We start from the raw sequence: 21,669 nt of genomic DNA on the forward strand, positions 1-21,669 counted from the left end.
TACTACTGGTCCTGCTGTTATAACCCTACACATGTATTTATTTAGTTTTCTAGGATTGTATGTGGAGAGTACAAGTTCTGGTCATGATTAGTTGCAGTTATTTCTAAAAATCATTTATAGCTTTTTTTTTAATGTGAAAGAAAAATACTTATGGCTGTTTCTTCTTAGTCATTCAGTCCTGATTACTTCCAAAACTAGCATTTGATATATGTACGTCTGAATCTTCTTCATTATAAAAATTCTTTATTTTTATTTTCCCCTCTCCTATTTTCAACTTGTTTGAGGCTGCTGGAGGTACTACGTCCCATCAAGTCAGTTTCTCCTATTTTAACGGATTTAATTCGCTCCTTAACAACATGGAACTCATTAGAAAGATCTACAGCACTCTGGCTGGCAACAAGAAAGATGTAGAGGTGACGAAGGGTGAGTGAGAATAAATCTGAATTCTTACCTGCAAGTGTCTTGGTGTATTGTTATTAGAGTGAAGATGGCAAACAAGAGGTTGTATTGTAGATTGTTGTATTCCATTGACACATATTAACTCTAGGGTATATGTGTGTTCTCCATTGTTTGATCATACAAAAGCAAACAGAACAATCTTTGGCAAGTTTTAAATAAACCTGATAGTCCTTGAGTGAGGGAACCATGTACTGTTTCTTAAATGTTTTCAAATCTTGCTAGAACCTGCCTCTAAAGTGGCCTTCAAACGTACGTGAGGAATTCCATAAATTTATACTGGTGACAATTTAAGTTGATCTTCAATCTAGAAACAAGATATTAGCATTTTAATGTTTCTTTTTCTTTTTTTAAAAACAGAGAATTCCCTTAGAAATTTCACAACTTTATTAATATAACCTCCTGGGACCTATGCATATGAAGTTTTATATCTGCTTCCTAGTTTTCCCTGACCTGAAATTTGAATAATATCCCGAGTCATTTATTCAAAGCCTTCACATGACATCAAGCTTTTAAAGTCAATGTTAGAGAAACTCATCTGCACACTCTTTCCAAAAGAACTTTGGAAGCTCTTACCCTATTTGGATTGACTTGAATTCTACAACTGATAATAATAAAATTTTGTAATGTTCACTCATTCCAGTGACTTGAGTTAATGCTACATTTAGTGGCTATTTCTTTTTGAATCTTTCCCTTTTTAACTCTTTTTCCATACAGAGGAGTTTGTTCTGGCAGCTCAGAAATTTGGTCAGGTTACACCCATGGAAGTTGACATCTTGTTTCAGTTAGCAGATTTATATGAACCACGGGGGTAAGTTGGCCTTTTTCTTTTTTTTAATTAGCTTAATAAAAGGAGGTTACGAGGTGGGGGTAGGAGGAGTACAGCAAACCTGGAAAAAGAAGCCAAATTAAAGATGACTCTGAAATATGGGGAACAAAAAAGGAAATGTTTTAAAATCCCGTAATGTAAATTGTAATAAACTTGTATTTTGTTGTCTGTGCTTGTTTTGTTTTGTTTTCCTTCCAGACGTATGACCTTAGCAGACATTGAACGAATTGCTCCTCTGGAAGAGGGAACTCTTCCCTTCAACTTGGCTGAGGCCCAGAGGCAGGTGGGCAGAAAAAGCAAACTTGCTTCCTGGTGTTTCTTTAGTAGGGCACCCCCAAACCCCTTTTCACTTGCAGTCGCCTTTCTGGCACTGGTATCTGACCTACCATGTTTCCATTTTGCCTCAAGAATCCAGGCAATTTCAAAAGGCCAGAAAGAGAAGTGACTTAGAGATGTTCTTTGTAACAGATAGTTGGCATTTTTGCTTGTTTTTTTTCAAAGATGAGGTGATTTCCTGTACGCATTGAAAGGCTAATCCTCCAAAAATAGGCAGAAGAGCCTTTCTTTTTCCCGAAATGTCGGGTGAGAGATGTGGGGCCGGAGTCCTGCTTTGGTGTTGCTGTCCCAGGCAAGTGGCACGTTGCTAAATGAAAGCCGTCTTTGCTCCACAGAGAGGTACTTCGTCAGTGCAGTGCCTAACTGCCTTGCCTTCCGTTTTTCTGAATATCGAAATGAGATAATTTTGTTTAGTCTGGAATCATAGTTTGAAGGCTTTTAGACCTATTTTCTCTGTGAAAGGATTCGTAAGTTATGTGGAAACAATTTGAGGAATGCTAAATTTTATTTTATGGTTAACAGAAACCAATCTCTTGCAGTTGTGGGAGTCAGAAACTTAAGACATGGGATCTCCTCAATTTAACTCTTGCTCGACTTTCTATAGATCAGGAGTAGAGACTCAAAGCCTTCATAGCATGGGTTGTCCTTACATGATGTTTGTAAAATAAATCCACTCACAGACAAGCGTCGTTTCAGAAAAATACCTCCTTTAAGGCAAAGCCATCTCTGAAGCCTGTGAGACTTAACCGTTTTTGGCTTGGAGCTCTGGGTCTGTACAGAGACGCCAGTTTGACCACAATGGGTTGATGCGGGCAACATTTTTAGGACTGGCAGGCCTCAAGCCAGGACCCCTCCTTTCAGCTCCTTCCCACCCGAATGCAGCGGCGAGTTTTGTGTGCAGCGTGTAACTCAAAGTGGTGGGTGTGTGCTCAGTAAATCCTAAACTAGGCACCTCTGGAAAACCAGCTGGCCGTTGTTAAAAGAGGAAGCCGATTTCCCCGAGTGCAGGAGAGAGAACTGTGTAATCACGTGCAGAGGTGGAAGCTCTCCCTTCCCTTTGATTTCAAAACGCTGCTTACTAGTAGTGTCTATGCTACGAGTTGTTGTAGAAATTTTGAGATTAGGAAAACGCAGAGACTTTTTTTGTTGTTGTTTTTTAAGTTCCCTCCTGTTCTCTTTTTGCCAGTAGTATCCCACAATTTTTCCTTTATGCCCTCTGAAGCTTATGAGAGTTTGTGATGGGTGCTTTTTGATTACTGGCCATGAAAGGGTTAGAGGAGGAGGTTGATGAGATTTACAGTGCGAAATGACTGACTGCTGCTTAGAGGTTTAGAGCAATTCACAGTGGCCTTGCCTGGAATATTCTTTACTCTGTGAACCCCAGTGGGCCAGACAACTTTGAAAGACTCAAGCAACAGAGGTCATCCACCTGGTAGGCCCAGTGCTAACACTGATCCTTGACAGAAGAATGCAGGAACGGGAATCATTCTTATTTCATGAGCATGCTACATTTCTAGCTTCAGAAAAGTTAGATAAAGGTCTGGGGGTTCCTGTATTTCATCTTTTAAACGAAGAATTAGTGATAGTGGTAGGTTCCCTCCCATTATTTTTAAAGTATTTGCACTTGTTATTTTTATGCTAGAACCTTTCTAAGTACGGTATTCCATTTTTTTGGTCCTTTTTTTAAAAGTATAGTTTGCATACAATATTATATTAGTGTCAGGTGTACAACATAGTGATTCGATATTTAGATATCATACAGTGTGCTCCCCACACTGTGTCCGTCTCTGTGATTGACCATATTCCCCTTTATCTTTTCACCCATCCCTCCACGCCCACCATGTTTGTTCTTTGTTTCTGTTAGTCTTTTGTTTTGTTTGTTCATTTGTATTGCACATTTGTATCCATATGAATAAAATAGTGCCTTACTTATGGATGCACCTGTCAAAATGAAGTTACTATTGATATCTATCTATACAGGGATAGAGTTGGAAACACACCATGCAATTTGCAAAAGTAATGTTTTATATGCTTAAAGATGCATATTTCTATATAAAGCTATTTTAAGTGAAGTGACTGAAGGAGATTTCAAGTTATCGTACTGTATTAGAATTGTGTTACGTTGGCAACAACTAAAATTCAGTGGGTTGATAGCTGGGGTTGGTAATTCTTTTCATTGTTCATCAATTTTAATTATCGTGGTTTTTTTTGAAAAAAGAAAAAATTTACTATATGCCACCCTCATGTGACAACTCTATAGACAGAGAGGTGCAACCCCTCAGTGGCCTGAAATATGAATTTAGAAAAGATGGACAAAAAAAGAGGAAAAAATAACAATAATATAACCACCTAGTTGTAGCCACAGTAAACATTTTGAATATCTTTTGGTGGAAGGGTAGCCAAAATGTTAGTATTATTTTTATATGCATATATATATATATATATATATATACACCCACAAATAATTTTAATAAAAAATAACATGTTGCAGTGGTCTTTAACATTTTTTTAAAAATTATGAAGTATTTCAGGTATTTAAAAAGGTAAAGAGAATCATATCATGAATACCTGCCTACCTACCATATTCTTTTTAACCTATTTTCACTTATAATACCTTATGAACATTTTTAATAGCAAATATTCTTTTACTATATCATTTTTATGATGTATTATTTTGTTCTAAGGCTATAGCATTACATTTAACTGATCCTTTCTCATTAGACATTGAGGTTATTCTCAGAGTTTTTGCTCTTATAAAACAGTACCACTTTTTAACATTCTTATAGCTCGATCCATGTTTACATACACAATTATATTTTAGACTAACTTTTTCTGAGTAGAACTGCAGGGTCAGAAGTTATGTACATATTAAGGATTTGGGTGTATATTAACCAAGTTTCCCATCAATTTATACACCAGGTTTGATTAAACACCAGGGTTGATTAAGTACCAGGTTTGAGAAGCTCTGTTTTTTATCAACTCTTGCCAGGCTAGGTATTGCCGTTAAAAAAACAAACAAACAGAAACATATCCAAAATCTATCAATTTGATTGACGCAGAATGGTGTCTCATTACTATTTTTAAATTTATATCTCTTCGATCACTCATAAGAATTGAACGTTGGAAAAGAGGTTCATAACATTGTTTCTGATACAAAATGGCTTTCATTGTGTTCAAATTTGACTTTAAACATTAATAACAATAATAACTTTTTGTTAATAAAAACTTACTGAATCTAACTCTACTTTCCTTTTTGGCATTTTAGTTGTATCACAAATTTAGAAACCAGTGGGTAATTTTTAAAAATGATACATGCTCATTTTTGTTCTGTCTCCTTTTTTATCTCCTATCTTTCTGTCCTCCAATTCCTGTGCATGCAAAGAAGAAGGCCTCAGTTGATTCATCTAGACCAGTTCTCCTACAAGTTGCAGAGTCAGCCTACAGATTTGGTCTGGGTTCTATTGCTGGAGGTAAGTCATGGATGAGTTCAAATTTTTCATTTTTATTATTGTCTTGTTTTTTCTCTGATGTTCCATCTTGAAATATTAAAAAGGACAGAGACTTCTCTAGTCTTTCCCTAAGCCAGTCACCTGTCCGTACTTGAGATGGGACAACAACAAAGGGAACTGCTTTTTCCATACCGGCACATGAGCATAGTCTTAGAAGTGGCTTTTTTCTCTTGTTATCTGCAGATAAGCTTTCTACAGACAGGTTAACAAGGAGATTAGGCTGTAGTGATGTGCCCTTTTAAAACTGTCTATGACATCTTGTTTTTCAGGAGAGTAATGGAATTCCACAATTGTTTAGGAGTACAGAAAGTTAGTACAGTTTTAAAATCTGTACGTGCAAAATTTGTTTATTTCTCTTGTCAGTCTTCTCTTTGACTTCACCACCTCCCCCCTTTTCCATGATGGAACTTAATTCCTTGTGAAATGTTGGTATTGTTTCATTGTAGCTGTGGGAGCCACTGCCGTGTATCCTATCGATCTTGTAAAAACTCGAATGCAGAACCAACGATCAACTGGCTCTTTTGTGGGAGAACTTATGTATAAAAACAGCTTTGACTGTTTTAAGAAAGTGCTACGCTACGAAGGCTTCTTTGGACTGTATAGAGGTTAGTGCCATGTGCTAAGTTCCTATAAGGTGAAATAATAGTCAGAGGTTTGGTTTTTCCATCTGAATGGATTAGAGACACACGGCTTTAAAACAGAAATACAGCAGATTCTCAATTATCCATGCTAATGGCAGTAGGCTGGAGGCCTGCAGGGCATAGCTAATCCAAACAGCCCATAACCTGAAAGCCGGTTATTTTGCTCTGTAGTACGTTTTATTTCTTAAAATCATTGTTTATAAGCATCTTCAGTGAGTTTTCCTCACTCATAGAAAGAATCCCACAGACCCATTAACATTGGCCTAAAGAGACATGACTTTACTTCCCAATCTCTCTGTGTGATTGCTCTCTACAAAGAGAAGAGAAGCTAGTGTGTTTGCATCAGCTAAAATACAGTATTGCAATACAGGTCAAGCTGAGCCCCTTTGCCATTTGGCAACTGCAAAGCTGGTGGGGTCTTCCCTCCTGTCCCTTACCAGTGCTTGCTCTAGAAGAAAACAGTATTTAGTGCTCAGCGGAGACAGATTTGAACTGCAGCCAGGTAAACCTGTACCTCTAGACCTCTTCTGCCATCTGCTGACTCATCTTCATCTTAAATACCCAAGTTAAAAAAAAAAACACACAAAAAAAACACCATTCTTAAAATCTCTCACCTTAGAAACTAGGAGGTTTCAAACTCCAGAGAAGTTCCATTTTGCAGGTTCTATTGTGTAGTAGATAACCCCATCAAAGGCCTTTTGATCTTTTCCCTGCCCTGTTCCCTCACCCCTCGCCCCTTCTGACAATTGGGAAGGTCTTTGACCCCAGGTGATTGATGATGACCCTTACTGGGTCACTGCCTTCCATTTGAAATACTTTTACCTCCTGTGACAACCAACCTGGCAAATGAAATGTCTCCCAAGTAGTACAAGGTTAATGTCACAGTTCCTGCTTCTCGGTGATTCAGGTAAAGGCAACCACCTTACCTGTTCATCTGGGTTGTTTTCTGCAGAGAGGGCTTGCGCTTCAAGTCGGACAGACGTCTGAGCCTTGGTGTTGCTTCACAAACTGCTTTTATGGGCTTTCTTTGGTGTTGCATTAAATGACGGGGGTGCTTTGAGAATAGTGAAAAACACCTTTTGTCCTGCTGAATATCCTTAATGTATTTATGTTGACCTGGTTTGTTTTTAATTTTGAGTCCTTTCTCTTTCCTCTTGGACCACACCTGGCAGGTCTTGATTCTTGGTTGCATCTGGATTTCTTTCCTCAACCCGGCCTTTTGACCCTGTGGACAGAATAGCTTAAAGTGTACCTGAGTCCTGAGTGCTGAGCTAATACGGGCCATCCCACAAAACTCTTAACTGTTGAAGTTATTGTATCTGGAGGTGGGAGTGACTGATTTTAACTCCTCAGGGAAGGGGGAGTGAGTGGCCTATTAGATAGAGATGGAGGCTCACTTTGAACACCAAAGAGGCAGCTCCTTACCCTTTCCCTGGTTTAGAAATAGCCATTTATCTAAGCTGTTTTGGGTGCCTGAACCCGAAGGGGTTTTCTGTCAGAGAATGAGGGTAAGTAGAGTGTGAATTGAAGATTAGTTCTGGGAGTCACCTATGTTCCTTTCTCCCTGATTTCTTATCTTTTCTAGTAAATGATTTTAAAACAAAAGATTTACTGTAAAATTGTTTAGCTCTGTTTTATAATTTGGATCTTGAGAGCAAAGAGATGATTGGCAGCTCGAGTTTTAAAAACATGTTGTACTGTCTTGCTTCAAAAATGACTTATTCCTAGCCTTGATTGGTTGCGGACCAATTCCCTTTGGTGCCTCGCACATAATCATAAGTTAATAAGTGTATGTAACTATATATTTGTAAATGTTTATCATTAGGCAAGAGTGAGATCACTTGAAAATGGGAACCATCATTTCTAGCAAAAAATTATAATAGAAACAAAAAGACATAAAGTATTTCTGAGAATCAGTATTCTAACCTTTGATTATAAAGTCAAGATACAAAACACCCTATGTGTGATCCTTTGACTGTAAATTTTGCATTAAATGTAATTTTTATTGTTTAAAAATGTTATTATTCCCAAGGAAAACTGCTCGATTTAAATTTTGAGAGTTTAGAATTGCTGCTGGTAATGCTTCACCTAGCAATATTTGAGAGGGTGTCAGACTACATCTCTAATTTATAAACATGTTTTGAAATATTGAGCATATTTTTTCCTACTCTGGAATTTTGCTTAATATGTAATTTTCTGCATCAAGACATAGATAATTGCTAATATTTCCTGAAAAGTATAATTTAGGAATATTGCATAAGTAAGGTCTCTTCCTTATTTTATAATTATCTGTATGTGTATTTTGGGGGTGGGGGAAGTGGCAATTGGTCTTGAAAGAAGGTGATTGCACCATGTATCCTTATTATAAAGTTAATAAGCATCTCTCTCATTTTCCTTCTTCTAAAAAGAATACAGATCCCTAAAGGGAAGCTGTTTTGAGAAGTAAGTTCTCAAGGAACTACTAGAATGAAGGTTCTTTTTAAAGAACTCTTTCATCACTCCAGCACAATTTGTTTTTCTGTTTCCTTTCTCTGGCAGTGGCCAGCGTCAGTACATGGTCCTGGAAGTTATCCATTTGTAATCTGGGAGCACATTAGAACCACTGCCCTCTAGTCCAAAGGAGATGCATAACCCAGCAGGGATTGTTAGTGATGGTCTTCAGTAGACATCAAATCTCGTGCCGCAGGATGCCACATGTGATTTTAATACTGCGGGTTGGTTAGGTCTTATTCTTCATATTTTGTGTTTCGTGGTCTCTGGGAGTCTCTTATTTAGAGGGAGGGTAAAGTTTGGTTGTTAGAAAAGATCCCCTTAGAAATCTTATGAGACTGACTCGGCAAACCTTCTCTGTAATGCAGACTATATTCTTTACAAGAAAGTGGTTGATTTTCCTAGGTTTTTGTATAATTTTTGAAAATCAGGCCTCCAAGCCAAGTCTATCTGTATTAAAGGAAATAACACCTGAGCTAATCCAGATCTCTCTGAATTTACTTGTAAAATTCTTCCTCTGTTTCTTCCCCAGTCTTCAGATTGATTTAATGCAGTCAAGTGTTTAAAATCCTTAATGAATTACCTGACAGCTCATTTGGTTTGAATGAACCGCATGACCAAATGAGTCAGTTATTGGCCTGCTCTAGACTTGGCGTATTAAAGAGAAACAATTGATTGGGTAATCATCCATAATTAAATGCTCTGAACGTTCCAAGAATAACTAATTTCTGTCTTTAAGCTTTGCTACACTCTCCTTCCTTAGATGCTACAGGTAAACAGATGAGTAGCCTTAGAAATTGGAAAAATGTTTTGGGGAGGACCTTGGGGAGAAAGATGGATACAAGAGAAATTAGGATCCATGAGAAATACTTCTAAAACTTCTTAACGGAAGGTTTTGGTTTTTATTTCTATTGGAGGGAGAAGCCATAAAATAATCTGCCAAAAAGAGAAATTAGATCATTTCATGAATTAAACTTAATTTTAAGCATTACTTTGTCTTTGAGGTAATTGGCAAAAAAAATTTTATTTACAAGCCCATTGATCCAGGCTTATAAAGTTTTAAATATGTCTATTTCAGGTTGTCTGTGTGGTGTAAAAGCAGTCATCTTCCATCCTGGAATGTTCTCAAGGTGACATCTAGAGGATATTGTAGTGATATCTCAGGAAGTTATTGATACATTTGCATTCTAGAAGGAAGTTTTGTCCAACAGCTAGTTGAAGCTAAGTCTCTTCTTGTAGTTAATGGTTCTATAGAAGGGAGTATCCAAATTATATGATCCACAGTGAGATTCCTTCTTGCATAATTCTTGTGGATAAAAATTAATTTAAAAATTCCAGCACTGAAATAAAGTGGAGTTTCTGCATCTCTCTTTGGCATACCTTAAGAAGGCATGCATCTGGGAACAAACAAGTGAATCCATGAATTTGACTGAATCATGGGTGTCCATCCATGTCCACTGAAGCTTCTAATGAGTGCAAAATGGGTTGGTTCAAGTTTTGTATTCTTGGTCAATTTCTGCATATTTTCTTTGAGGTTATTAAGCTGTGAAAAGATCAAAAGGCAGATGTTTGGTGATAGGAGACCAAACAGAAATGAACAAAAGATTTGGGCAGACCACGAGCTGGGTAATCAAGCCTCCAGAAATCTTCTGTGAGCGAACTGTACTGAGCACAGGGCATTAAAATAGGAGATAAAGTAACACTACCTTGAAATCAGGTGTGTAGGACAATTGTCAGACGCTTCAGAGGGCTGGATGAGAACAATGATGAACTTAGAAAATTGGGAAAGGTGACAGAAAGATGCAACTAGACGTAGCCTGGAGAAGAGAAGATTAACGAATGAATTAGTTCCCAAGAATGATCATTTATAACTTGCTACTGCTGTTGCTGAGACTGAAACAAGGGAACTAGATTAAACCTCAGCACCAAGGAAAGAGTTTAGGTAGAAGAGCAAGTAACCAGGACTCTGAAAGTTGCCGTATACCAGAGGGAAAAACTGAAGGAAAGGGTGTGATCCTTCTTCCCAATCATTGTCACTTCTAGAAAGCCCCCCACCCCCCAAAGAGAGGAATAGCCGAAGGAACTAAATTTTTTCTAGATCCTAATCAGTATCATTAATTTACACTTTACCGCTCCATCTCCCGAAAGCATCCTGAGCCATAGCTAAGATGACAGACGGTTCTTGACATTTTGAGTAAAGCGTTTAACCCACATAAACAAGCATTTAAATCTTCATATCTGCCATTGTGCCTCCCTCCCCCCTTCTCCAGCTCCACGTACCGTCAGTCACCTTGGGGTGAAGAACTGGCTTGAATGAGGGCTGTGAAAGGGGATAGTGTAGTTGAGAGGGTGGAAATGCCTCCTGCCTCGGGGCAATCTGAGTCAAAAGCAGACAGACAAATGGGAAAAGAAGGAGGGAGGAGAGAATGCCTGAACAAGTGAGGAGAGAAGGCCATGGAAACAGGAGCAGGAATAAAAGCTGTGAGGCAGGGCGCGCAGAGTGCTGATAGCTTCAGAATGAAGGTTAATCTGATGTTGAAAGCAAGGGGGGCTCTCTGGGAGGATGGGGGCAAGTGTAGTGCCCTCAATGGTGAGGTCAGGAGGGTAAGAATTTAACACTGGAGGAGTTGCCTCCGGGTTGAAACTAGAGAACCCAAAAAGTGCTGGATGTGGCCCGAGCTATAAGGACAGGGGTCTCCTGTGCATGAATTGCCCTGACCAAACTACTGCTTGTCTCTGCCCTGAATGCCTGCTCCCCTATTTTAGGTGCTCGAAGCTCCCTTTCTCGGGGCTGGGCTGGCTACTCCGGAGCTTGTTTTTATCTGACGTAAAACAGAAATGCTGCCTTAGTTCCAGAGTTTCTTCTCTGGTGTCGCCCCTCACCATCTACGCTCCTGCTCGTCTTGTCCAGCGTGGTCTCTTGGGGCACCCGCCACACTGTGGTTACACTGGTCGCTGGGCCATCAGCCTGGCTGCTGACCCGCTGCGTTCCCCGAGCCTCGTGCCCAGTGGATTCCCCGACTCTCACTTGTTCACCAGGTCATAACCTACAGCTTGGCTCTGCCATGCGGTGCCTGTCGTGTTTTAAAAAGCCTGGTATTCGGGACCTGGAGGGAGAGGGGTGGAGGCATGATGGGGATGCCCACACAGAGCCACCCTCCTTTTGTTTTGTGAAAGAGCCCGTCAGTGCAGGGTGCTAGTCCAGCGTGAGCCCGGCCCAGAGCGAGGTTTTGGAACCGTCTTGGCCGGAAGAAGTGCCTCGGATTAGAGAAGGAAGTTGAAACAGTAAGTCCACAGGAGTGAAGAGGGAAAAGCTGAGCAGTAGGGGATACAGAGTCCTGGTTTGAGGGTAGTGAGTTCACCTCTGTGTGCCTCTGCATAGTCCCCAAATAGTTAGTGACTTGGGAAAAGCTGCTGCTCAGCCTGTCTAGATTCCAGTTCCCATAAAGGAAGAGGTGGATAGTGATGATGGTGATGTTGATGAAGGAAGACAAAAATAAACAAACGACAACAACAAAGCACTCTGTGGTACTTACTGTGAGCTTGGCACTGTTCTGAGGGCTTCATGTAAATTCCTTTCATCTTCAAGCCACCCTGTGGAGATGGTTCTGTGTTTATCCCCATTTTACAGATGTGAACACTAAGGGACAAAGTGTAGGTATAACTTGCCCACAGTTGCACAGCTAATAAGTAACAGAGTCAGAATTCAAACTTAGCAGCCTGACTCCAGACTCCATGCTCTTCACCACCTGGCTCTTTTGCCGCTCAGGAGAAATTACATTGTAAAGAATTGCTTAGCATCAGAGGTTGAGAAATAATTAATTCCTTAACAAAAACATTTCATGTTAGCTTAAAAATATAGATGAAGGTGTGTTGTTATGTCTGTGCTGCTTTCTTATCGTTGCCCACAGTAAGGGGCCAGTAGACACCGTCAGATGAGAGTTGCCCTCACTGCTTCGGGAAAGCTCTTCTAAGGACGGGCCTAATGCCATAGGAACAGCATTATACACGTGCCCCTCGACTTGTGATGGCATTAATAGTCCAATAAACCCATCGTAAACTGAAAATACCAGTAAGTCGAAAATGCATTGAATACACACCTAAGCAACGGCACATCAGAGCTTAGCCTAGTCAGTTTCTACTGAGTGTTGTCATTTTCATACCATAGTAAAGTCAAACCATCATAAGTCGGGGACCATCTGTACTCTTTACCTGCTTCTGGACTGTGAACGTTATTCAGGCTGTGTTGCCTCTTGTAAGCAAGAAGAGAATAGAGGATGTGCCTTGAACAGATAGGTAGAAAGAAACATCACATTTTCTAATACATCGGATAGGTTGTGAACAGTGTCTGGCTCTTTGTATACATTTACTCATATAATTACCACAATATAAATCAGTGAGTCATAATTAGCATCCTTGGTTTACCAGTGAGGAACGTAGAGTTCAAAGAATAACATCCCACCATCATTCAGCATGAAGGAGATACAGACCTAGGATTCCAGCCCAGGTCTGGCTACCTCCAGAACCTGTGCTCCAAACCATTTATTTTGCTGCCAAGCCATTGAAAAGGAATAGTTTTAATTAGGCCAGCTTTGTTAATGAGTTTCTTTCAAAGCATCTCCCTACTCTGAGATTCTAGAATATATTTCTAATAAGTTTTTAAGTAAAGAATAACATAGTAGCCCTCTGATCCAGCACACTGCTCCTTTTGGGGGGCTTTATGAAGCTGAGTTGGAGGTTCCTGATGAGGGCTTAGTCCCCATACTTCTAGCTCAGTTCTCATTGGGCTGCACAAGGGACTGGAATCAAAGGGGATAGTGTGATTTATATCTCAAACCCATGAAATTTGAAGACAAAATACTATATTAATATTGTACCCTGTAAATCTTTTCTCGCATTAGCAGCCTTCTGGTAAAGTTTGCCAAGGAAGCATTGCCATATGTGCTGATGGAGCTGAACTAAAATGAGAAGATTAGAAAACTAACCACACTAATAAATTTCATATGGGGCAGTTGGAAAATAGACTGCTGTTTTGACAAGTTAGAAACAACACACGCATCCATTCTCTGTTTCTAATGGTTAAAATGAATTTCCAGAATCCAACAGAAACATCTTATATTAGAAGCCTAATTTTTCTTCTTAGTTACCCAGATGTCAAACATATATGTGCTTTAGACTTCAGTGTGATGGTGTTGAAGTGCCTTAACAAGACCGGCTGTTACAGGCATTACTAAGCCAGGCCACCCCCCTCCCCACCCCCCCCCAAGTCAAGGAACCAGGAGGGTTGTTGAAGTTCCCACCTCTGTGACTTTTCATTGTCCTACAGCTCATGACCTCTCCCCAAGGCCATATACCCAGGATAAATGGTATCCAGGCCCACATCTGTGGTGGCACTCAGATTGTCAACCACAGCAACCTTTGTTTCCCTATTGAGCCAGGGTAGTCACCACAAGAATGGTACTTGTCCTGTTACCCCCTGAGTACCAATACCGGCCCAGGTCATAGGAATGGATATGTACTTTGGTTTTATTCTTATCGAGGTGAAGTTATTCAATTAATATGGTAAAGAGGCAGCTGGATGGCTCAGTTGGTTAGAGCTCGAGCTCTAAACAACAGGGTTGCCAGTTTGATTCCCACATGGGATGGTGGGCTGTGTCCCCTGAAACTAAAGATTGAAAATGGCGACTGGACTTTGAGCTGAGCTGTGCCCTCCACAACTAGATTGAAGGACAATGACTTGGAGCTGATGGGCCCTGGAGAAACACACTGTTCCCCAATATTCCCCAATTAAAAAAAAAAATTAATATAATGAAACTTGGGGCCTCTGATTATATTACATTTAGCCTCCTAATTACTCTGCCAGCCGTGAGTCTCTACCTTTACCATCCTTTACCTGCCTCTAGAACTTTTTACTTTTAAATTTTACACTTTACTTTAAAAGCTACCCACCCCATGCATCTACAGAATTCTGTCCAAGCTCTTTAGTGTGGCCTGGGGGAGAAATAGTGCAGTGTACCAGGTAAGAGCACCCCTAGAGCCAGACCACCTGGGTTGAACCCCACCCCAACCCCATCTGACAGCTGAGTAATCTTGGGCAGGTTCCTTGAGGTCTGCCTCAGTTTCTTCATCTGTTGATGGGGACAAAAATAACATGCACTGATTTATTGTTGTGTGGATTAAATGTTTTGATCCACATAAAGCACAGAGAGTAGTGCTTGGTGTATAGTAAGTGCCCCCAAAGATTGGATGTTGGCATTATCAGTACTGTTAATTATGTCAAAGTCTGATCTAACCCTAGCCTCCAGTAATCTTGCCCCGGCCCTAAAGGTGCCATGATCTTGAGATTTTTGGTGCCTTTGCACACGCTACTCCCTCTGCCCAGACCACCTTACCCTCCATTCTAAGTCCTGTCTCTTATCCCCACTGAGTCTCTGCATATTCTTAAAGATCCAGGTCAAGTATCTCTTCTTTGATGCTTTTCTCCTTCCTGCAGGTAGAACAAGTGGTTCTCTCCACTGTGTTCCCATAGTACTTTGAGGTCCCTGGGCTATGGTACTCGCCACTCTGTGTGTAGGTGGCTTGTTCCCTGTCTCAGGCACACAGAGACACTTAGGGTTTCCTTTTGTTCTAAACTGAGACTATCTCCAGGGGACGGCACAGATCTTACTGTGTTCATCCCAGTTCTTTCCACTACCAGGCACAAAAAGGCATCTGTTAAATGTTTGCTGAACAAATAAATATTTGCTGTCCTAGGTTTAGTCTTAAATACATGGTTTTCCCTTTTGTTTTTTGCTGTTCACAGTGCATTAGTACATTTATAGTGAGAAAGACAAATCTCAGTAGCTTAAAAGGCTGGCTGAAGTGATTATATCTACCACTGTAGTCATTTGGCTCTGTGGGCAGTTTTTTATTAGTCTTTTTAAAAGACTGTCACAGGGTAGTTATAGAGACAAGAGATCATTTAAATCACAGTGCTTTCAACCCATCCGTGGTTTGGGTATACAATTTAGTGATGAGAAAAATACATCTAGCAAGTAAATATTTAAACATTTTGGCACTTGACCTGAATGCAGAGAGTAAAATGGAAATTGTGAATGTTAAGATGTCGTTTAATCCGTGCATTTTACTAGTAGAAATTAATGCTGCACTTTCACAAAGTAACAATAAAGCCTTTCTTGTCATACCGTAGCTATCACATTATCTCATATGGTACAAGTAAGAGATTAATAAGTGAGTGTAGTTTAGGCGGAGAGAGCACTTACTTTGAATAAGAGCACGTGCTTTGCCCAGGTGGTTTCATAGTCACGTTTTCTGTGCTGCTTTGGTTTGTTCAGATTATAAAGAACATAGCCCTACTCAAGTTAGCAGAAGCACAGGGGAACTTTTGATAAGAGTTCACGTGCGAGAGAAAGAAGCCAGAGATCTCATAGGGACCCAAGGTGGAAGGTTCATTGGAACTTGGCCTCTGGGCCCAGAAGAAGGTCAAGGTTGGCTCTTCCACCTGTGCACCTTTCATGGGCTGTGTGCCCTCTCCCTTTGGGGTCTCCACTCCATTTGCTCCACATTCTCTTCTCTCCGCCAACCCACTTCCTTTTCATATTCACGGTTTCTCCTTCCTCATGGCATTCACGCACACGTGGCTTCAACTGGCTGCTTTCCCCACTCCACATGGCATCGTCTCAGTTTGTGCCTCTGTGTTAAATTGATTTATCAACTAAGGACTCTGTCATGCTCCTGGGAGAAGGACCTGGCCAGCTCCCCCTTTCAGTACTAGGTCATAGGGCCCAGGTTGCTGAACTCATTGGCTGTGAGTCTTTTAGGTGTCTTCCCCTCGTCCAGGTAGCTGTGGCCCTGGGGATGAAGCAGGCTCAAAATCTGGCTGCCTAGAGAAGACGTTGCAAAGTCAAATGTGTATAGGATCCAGGCAGGTTATGAGTATGAGTGCGAGAGGCAGATACATGTTTGCATTTTAGGCACAGGACAGAAGTGAGTGTTCTCTAAAAGCATAGATTCTTGAGTCTGAAGGCTTAGGTTTGAATCCCAGTCTCACCATTTATCATCTGGATAATTTAATCCAAATTACTTCATCTCTGTGTGCCTCAGTTTCCTCTCTGTAGGGTGGTTATGAGGATTAAATGAGTTAGTAAAGTCCTTAAAATGGTGCCTGATACATAATAAGTAATGTTAGCTGGTTTTTGAGAAAATTTTCAGTAGTATTAGCCTGCCCATCATCGTTTAGTTCCACAACAAAATGACCTTTCTCTCATTTATCTTAAAACATGAAACTGTCTTATTCTACTTAGTTTCCCTCTTTTTGGAGAGCCATAGGCACAAAGAAACATCCCTCTATTGTGAGGTTATCTACAGAGCAAGAAAAATGACGGATGACAGCTGGCACTTGTCTTCATCGTTCTGTCAGCATTCGGGCATGGTGGGGAGCTTGGTGAATGGATGCTTGGGTCCTGTCTGAAGGGCGGAGCATCCAACTGGAGCAGATTGCTGTGATGTGAGAAAGAGGCCCAGAGCTGTCAGATCGCTTGATCTGTCTGTCTGTCTTTATAATAAGCTCAAACTGGGTGTGAAACCTTGTGCTACTTACTTAAACTGCTGTAGGCTGATACATACCATCCCAGAGCTAGTGACTTTGGGCCGCAGGCTGCGGCTGCAAGAAGATGGTGTGGGCAGGGCTGGTTTCTCAGAAGAGGCTGCCAGTGGACCTTCTGCTATAGATGAATGAGAAAATTGTATGTATGCAGAACAACACCGTGAAGCCCCTCTCAAGGGCAGCAGTATGCCACAGAGAACAATATATTCTGATTATATGTATGCAATATATTCTTGGGGTTAGCTTACTGTGTGTTTCCAAGAAAAAGCACCTGTCTTTGATTTTATTCTCTTAGAACAAATGGAAACGGTAACATTTTTTTAGTTCGGATATGTAGGTCCACTTCTGTTGTAACTGCCTTTCCCATCAAAGGCCACACCTCCCCCTTGTGCTCTGATTCTTACTAATTCCCACGCATCCCACCATGTGCAAAACAGAGCTGCTCACTTTCCGCCCCAAACCCGTTACTCTCCACAGGTGTCCTCATCTCTACCAAGGTGTTTCTACTCCGCTTTCTTTGCCCTCTCTGTTCGCTGTCCTGGAATGCAGATTTCCCCAGTGGTTACTTCTTCAAAAAGGCCTTTCCCGTCATTCCATCTGACACCGGACAGAGCGAGAACCTTGTTTCCCTTGTGCTTGTCACCAAGTTATAGTGGCTACACGAATGAATGGCCAAACTATGGACATTTGGGGGCAGGGAGGATGAGAAAAGTGTTAGCAAAAAATAACATATTCACTAAAGTTCACTTATTTGAGAGGCAGGAAGGAAAAGAGCAAACTTGCCAATGGAATCATGAGATTTCCTATTATCACTAATACAGTTGATTTGCCCAAGGTGAGAACAATCCATAATGTGAGAGGGAATTTACTTGGGCCTGCCATGGCTGTTAGACATTAGTGCTTAAATATTCCATTTTGAATATTCTCATTAAAGGTAATAGCATAAAATTGCAGCAAAGATTGCCCCGATTTTTAGATGGAGCTGTTCATTTGTTTAGTTGATGCTAATTTATTTAATATACTTCTACTGTTTCTTGTTTTTTAGGTCTTTTGCCACAGTTATTGGGAGTTGCCCCAGAGAAGGCGATAAAACTTACAGTAAGTCTTTTGAGTTGATGCTTCTTGTTAAAAGAGTTTGCACATACTCAAGAGTCTAGTAGATGTTCTCATGTGCAACAGCAGTTTTGTGTTCCCTCAGAGGTGCTAACTGATTTGAACACAGGACACCCACCCCACACTGCTTGCATTTTCCCTCCATTTAACACTGAACATCAAAAAATGAGATAATATATTTGAACAAGATTTTTGGTGATTGCCGCCACCACCACCACCACCACCACCATCACCACTGTCGTCATCACCACCATCATCACCATCATTGTTGTAGTGGGGGCAGCAGCAGCTACATTTCCTTCAATACCGCCCACGTTAGGTCCTTTACATGTCTTATCTATTATTCTTTTAATCTCCAGTAAAGTCTGACCCATAGTCAACATATAAGGAAAGTGAGGTTTAAGTATTTACCTATGTTCACACCATTTATGATGAGGAAAACTGGAATTCAAAGTCAGACTTTTCTGACTCCAAAGCATGCCTTCATTGAATTACACATGCTGTTTGCAGAATCCATGCTTAGGGCATATTCTCTATGCATTTGCCAAAGCCGTATGTTGAGGGATCTGAGCTTTAGTTGCAGCTGATCCTTCAGGTGGTTTCTCCAGTGCCTGGCTCCCACCTGGCAGATGGTAGGTACTCAGTCAGTGTTTGTGGAATGGAGAGACATCGCATTTACATCACCAAGGACATGAAGCCCAGAAAGCTGAGCTCTACTTTTAGGTTGAGCTGTGTAGTCTTGGTACCTGGTTTTCTTCTTTTACCATCTTATTATATGAACTTGGGACAGCTAATCTTTTCTGGCTTGTATCTTCCAAACATATATGATTGATTCTCAAAATTGCTTGTAGTACATAACCATTTTAAGAATATTATACTTAATTAATTAATTAATGCTGTTGATGTTCTTTGAGAATCCTTGAGAAAATTTTTAGATGCTGAATTTTGACTAAGTTGAAAAATACGCTCAGCCAAATTTATCTCAATGATGAGTGTTATTTTAGATTAAATCTTGTTAGAAGACTTGAAAGTTATTTTTAATCAAACCCTATAAGATAGTTTTTAAGTTATAAAAGTGTACGTTTTCATTTTGTCTCTATTATCAGTATGTCTCTCTTTTTATACTGTTATAATTGCAGGACATATTTGAATTTTAGGCTTGTAAGCCATCTATCTTTTAATTTTTTCCCCCTGAAATGTCAGGAATGTATATCTATATAATATATACTAGGGGTGCCAAAAAATGTATACAAGTGGACACTTTGGTCAACGTTGCTCAAGCAGTAGTTTGCTGTAATCAGAAGTGTCTAGACGCTGATGGTAACCACTTTGAGCACCTCTTGTAATTGCAGAAGTCAAACGTAATTTGTATTCATCTCTTGTTATCTGTATGTATTGAGTACTACAATTTTAATAGGTTTTTCCTTTCTTAAAATGTGTATACATTTTTTTGGCACCTTCTATACTTGTAACCTTTTGAAAACTATATATGTGCTATTGAGAGCACTTCTCAAACAAACTCTTTTAAGATCTTTAATTTATTTAGTTTGTGATTACTCTAATAAACTGACAGAAAAAAATAACATTTACAGATATATATTTATATGTGTTTAATGACTTTCTTTATATTTTTCATCAGCTTCTATAAATATTTTTCTTCAAGGTGAATGATTTTGTGAGGGATAAATGTATGCACAAAGATGGTTCGGTCCCACTTGCAGCAGAAATCCTTGCTGGAGGCTGTGTAAGTACCTTTTGCAGATCTCTTCATTGACAAGACTTGTTTCACAGACATATCACCACTGTGGTAAACAAGTGTGGACTAAGGCTTCTGTTCAACCACAGATCCGGTGCAAAGGCAGCGTCTACTAGGGCACCTCGGCTTTTCCTAGACAGGAGAACCATTCCTGAGGTGGAAGGGTAAATGTTTCTTTTCTTACTGCCTGTTCAGACATGCCTGTTCAACGTCCTTGCTTGCATTTGGTTCTGCAATAGATGTCATTTGTGGCAGAAGCATTTGGCCTTTGAAAAATCTTTGCTAACTTTTTCTAAAGTTAATTTTTAGTACCTTCTTTCTTCATGGCACCCTTTGCTGGGTCAGGCACTAAAATTTGTAGTTTGAAGTCAGCAGCCATAGCTCTGCTTTGCTTTACCTCCCAAATGCCAGCAGCACCTCAAGCTTCCCAGTGCTTCTGGGAAAAGGATGCTGGGACATAACTGGCTGAGTGCGCTCTGCATTGTCAAAACGCTTGGAATGAATATTTCTTTATATGGATAACAACCTGCATCTTGTTCTTAAGCTCAGCAAAACATGTCTTGTTTTATCTCATGTACAGGTTTGTTCATGTGAATGTAAACACTTTTTAAGTAAATTAAACTCATACAAAGAATGGTGCTTCAAGATAAGGTTGGTTAAATAAACGGGCTTTGATCACTAGGGCAATACAATATTGGTATATTTTCCATCTACACCTATGTTTCTTTCCTTATAAGAGAGATGAGGTCACTTTTTTTAATTAGCTTGTTCTGTTCAGGCAATGGTATTCATAAAATAATCTTTCCTTGAAATTCATTGAGTTTAGAAGCTGGGCAAATACCTGGAAATATTAAACCTTTGTTTGGAGAGGGCTTATTGTCCTGTCTAACGATGAATGGGGGTTCCTTGAATTTAGCAGGAGTAAAGTCCTAGCTCCTGGTGATTCTTAAGAGGTGGACAGAATTGGGCTACTGCCTGCCTGTCTTTCTGTTTGATCACTGACCTGTCGTAGACGGCCAGGTAGGATCCCCTTGTCCTGTAACTTTAGGAGCATTCAGGATGAAAAGGGGAGGCTTTAATGTCCTAAATAAAAAGGGCACACAGTAATAATCAAAAAAGAACATTAGGAGTTGCAAAAACTGCTCTTCATTTAAAAAAAGCTACAGTTTCCATTTGAGAAACTAGATTTCTTATTTTAAACAGGCACATCCATAGACTGCATCTAGCTTGTCCTGCAGGGTATTCCAAGGGGCCCAAGGTATCAGGGCATTTCAGTAGGTCAGGTGGGTTTGTTTTTTTTTTTTAAAAAAAGACAGGTTTTAAACTTACTGAAAAGGCATGATTATCTATCTGTGTAAGAATTTAAAATGTGAAATTAATTATGTGATACTGTTCAAGATTTTGGCATTAATCTTGAGGTTTATTTTCTTTTTAATGAAAGCATTTTGCCTGCACGTGGGTCTGGGTGCCGAGGAGATCAGTCGTGGCACGTATCATCTACTGTAGGTGGTCTTGTTTTCTCATCTGTGGTTGCCCATTTCAAACACAAAGCCCAGACTGGCATCAGAAGTGGTGCCTAGTTATTGTAAAGAGGTGCAGCCCTTTTTCAAACCTGATCTAAACACAGGCTTAAAATTGGAGCCACTTGGGCTTTACAGCTACTTAAAATATCTGTGAAATGAGGTTTGCCATCCTTCATCTCAGAGGCTGGTAGACAGTGGTCCTCAGTGTTTCAAGTCTCCTGTTTTGCCTTTTTTTTTTTTCCTTTTACAGTCATGGCTTTAAGAAGTAAGAGTTTCTTTTTCAGGTAAGCAATCCTGTAGGTAGCCAACAATCCAGGCCCCTTTAGATCTCCGAGTGGTGGAATGGATGTGTCCATTTTCATTGTATTTTTTTTAATAGCAGCAGCATCTCTCTTTGCAGGCTTTGACAGA

At 40.1% G+C, this 21,669-nt stretch overlaps 1 protein-coding gene across 2 annotated transcripts in view; it reads left to right on the forward strand.

The window, feature by feature from the left end:
* Positions 1-21,669, forward strand: part of SLC25A13 (solute carrier family 25 member 13) — a 173,498-nt gene that overhangs the window by 106,896 nt on the left and 44,933 nt on the right. Inside the window, exons 7-13 of one of the 2 annotated variants that reach the window (XM_033088547.1) lie at positions 285-423; positions 1,174-1,267; positions 1,484-1,568; positions 5,004-5,091; positions 5,577-5,735; positions 17,912-17,964; positions 19,643-19,723. In XM_033088547.1, the coding sequence (XP_032944438.1) occupies positions 285-423; positions 1,174-1,267; positions 1,484-1,568; positions 5,004-5,091; positions 5,577-5,735; positions 17,912-17,964; positions 19,643-19,723 (699 nt within the window). The remainder of the gene's footprint in view (positions 1-284; positions 424-1,173; positions 1,268-1,483; positions 1,569-5,003; positions 5,092-5,576; positions 5,736-17,911; positions 17,965-19,642; positions 19,724-21,669) is intronic. The other variant, XM_033088549.1, reaches the window with a different exon arrangement.

The sequence above is a fragment of the Rhinolophus ferrumequinum genome, chromosome 20, assembly GCF_004115265.2.
Source record: "Rhinolophus ferrumequinum isolate MPI-CBG mRhiFer1 chromosome 20, mRhiFer1_v1.p, whole genome shotgun sequence".
In the NCBI taxonomy this organism is placed as follows: Eukaryota; Metazoa; Chordata; class Mammalia; order Chiroptera; family Rhinolophidae; genus Rhinolophus; species Rhinolophus ferrumequinum.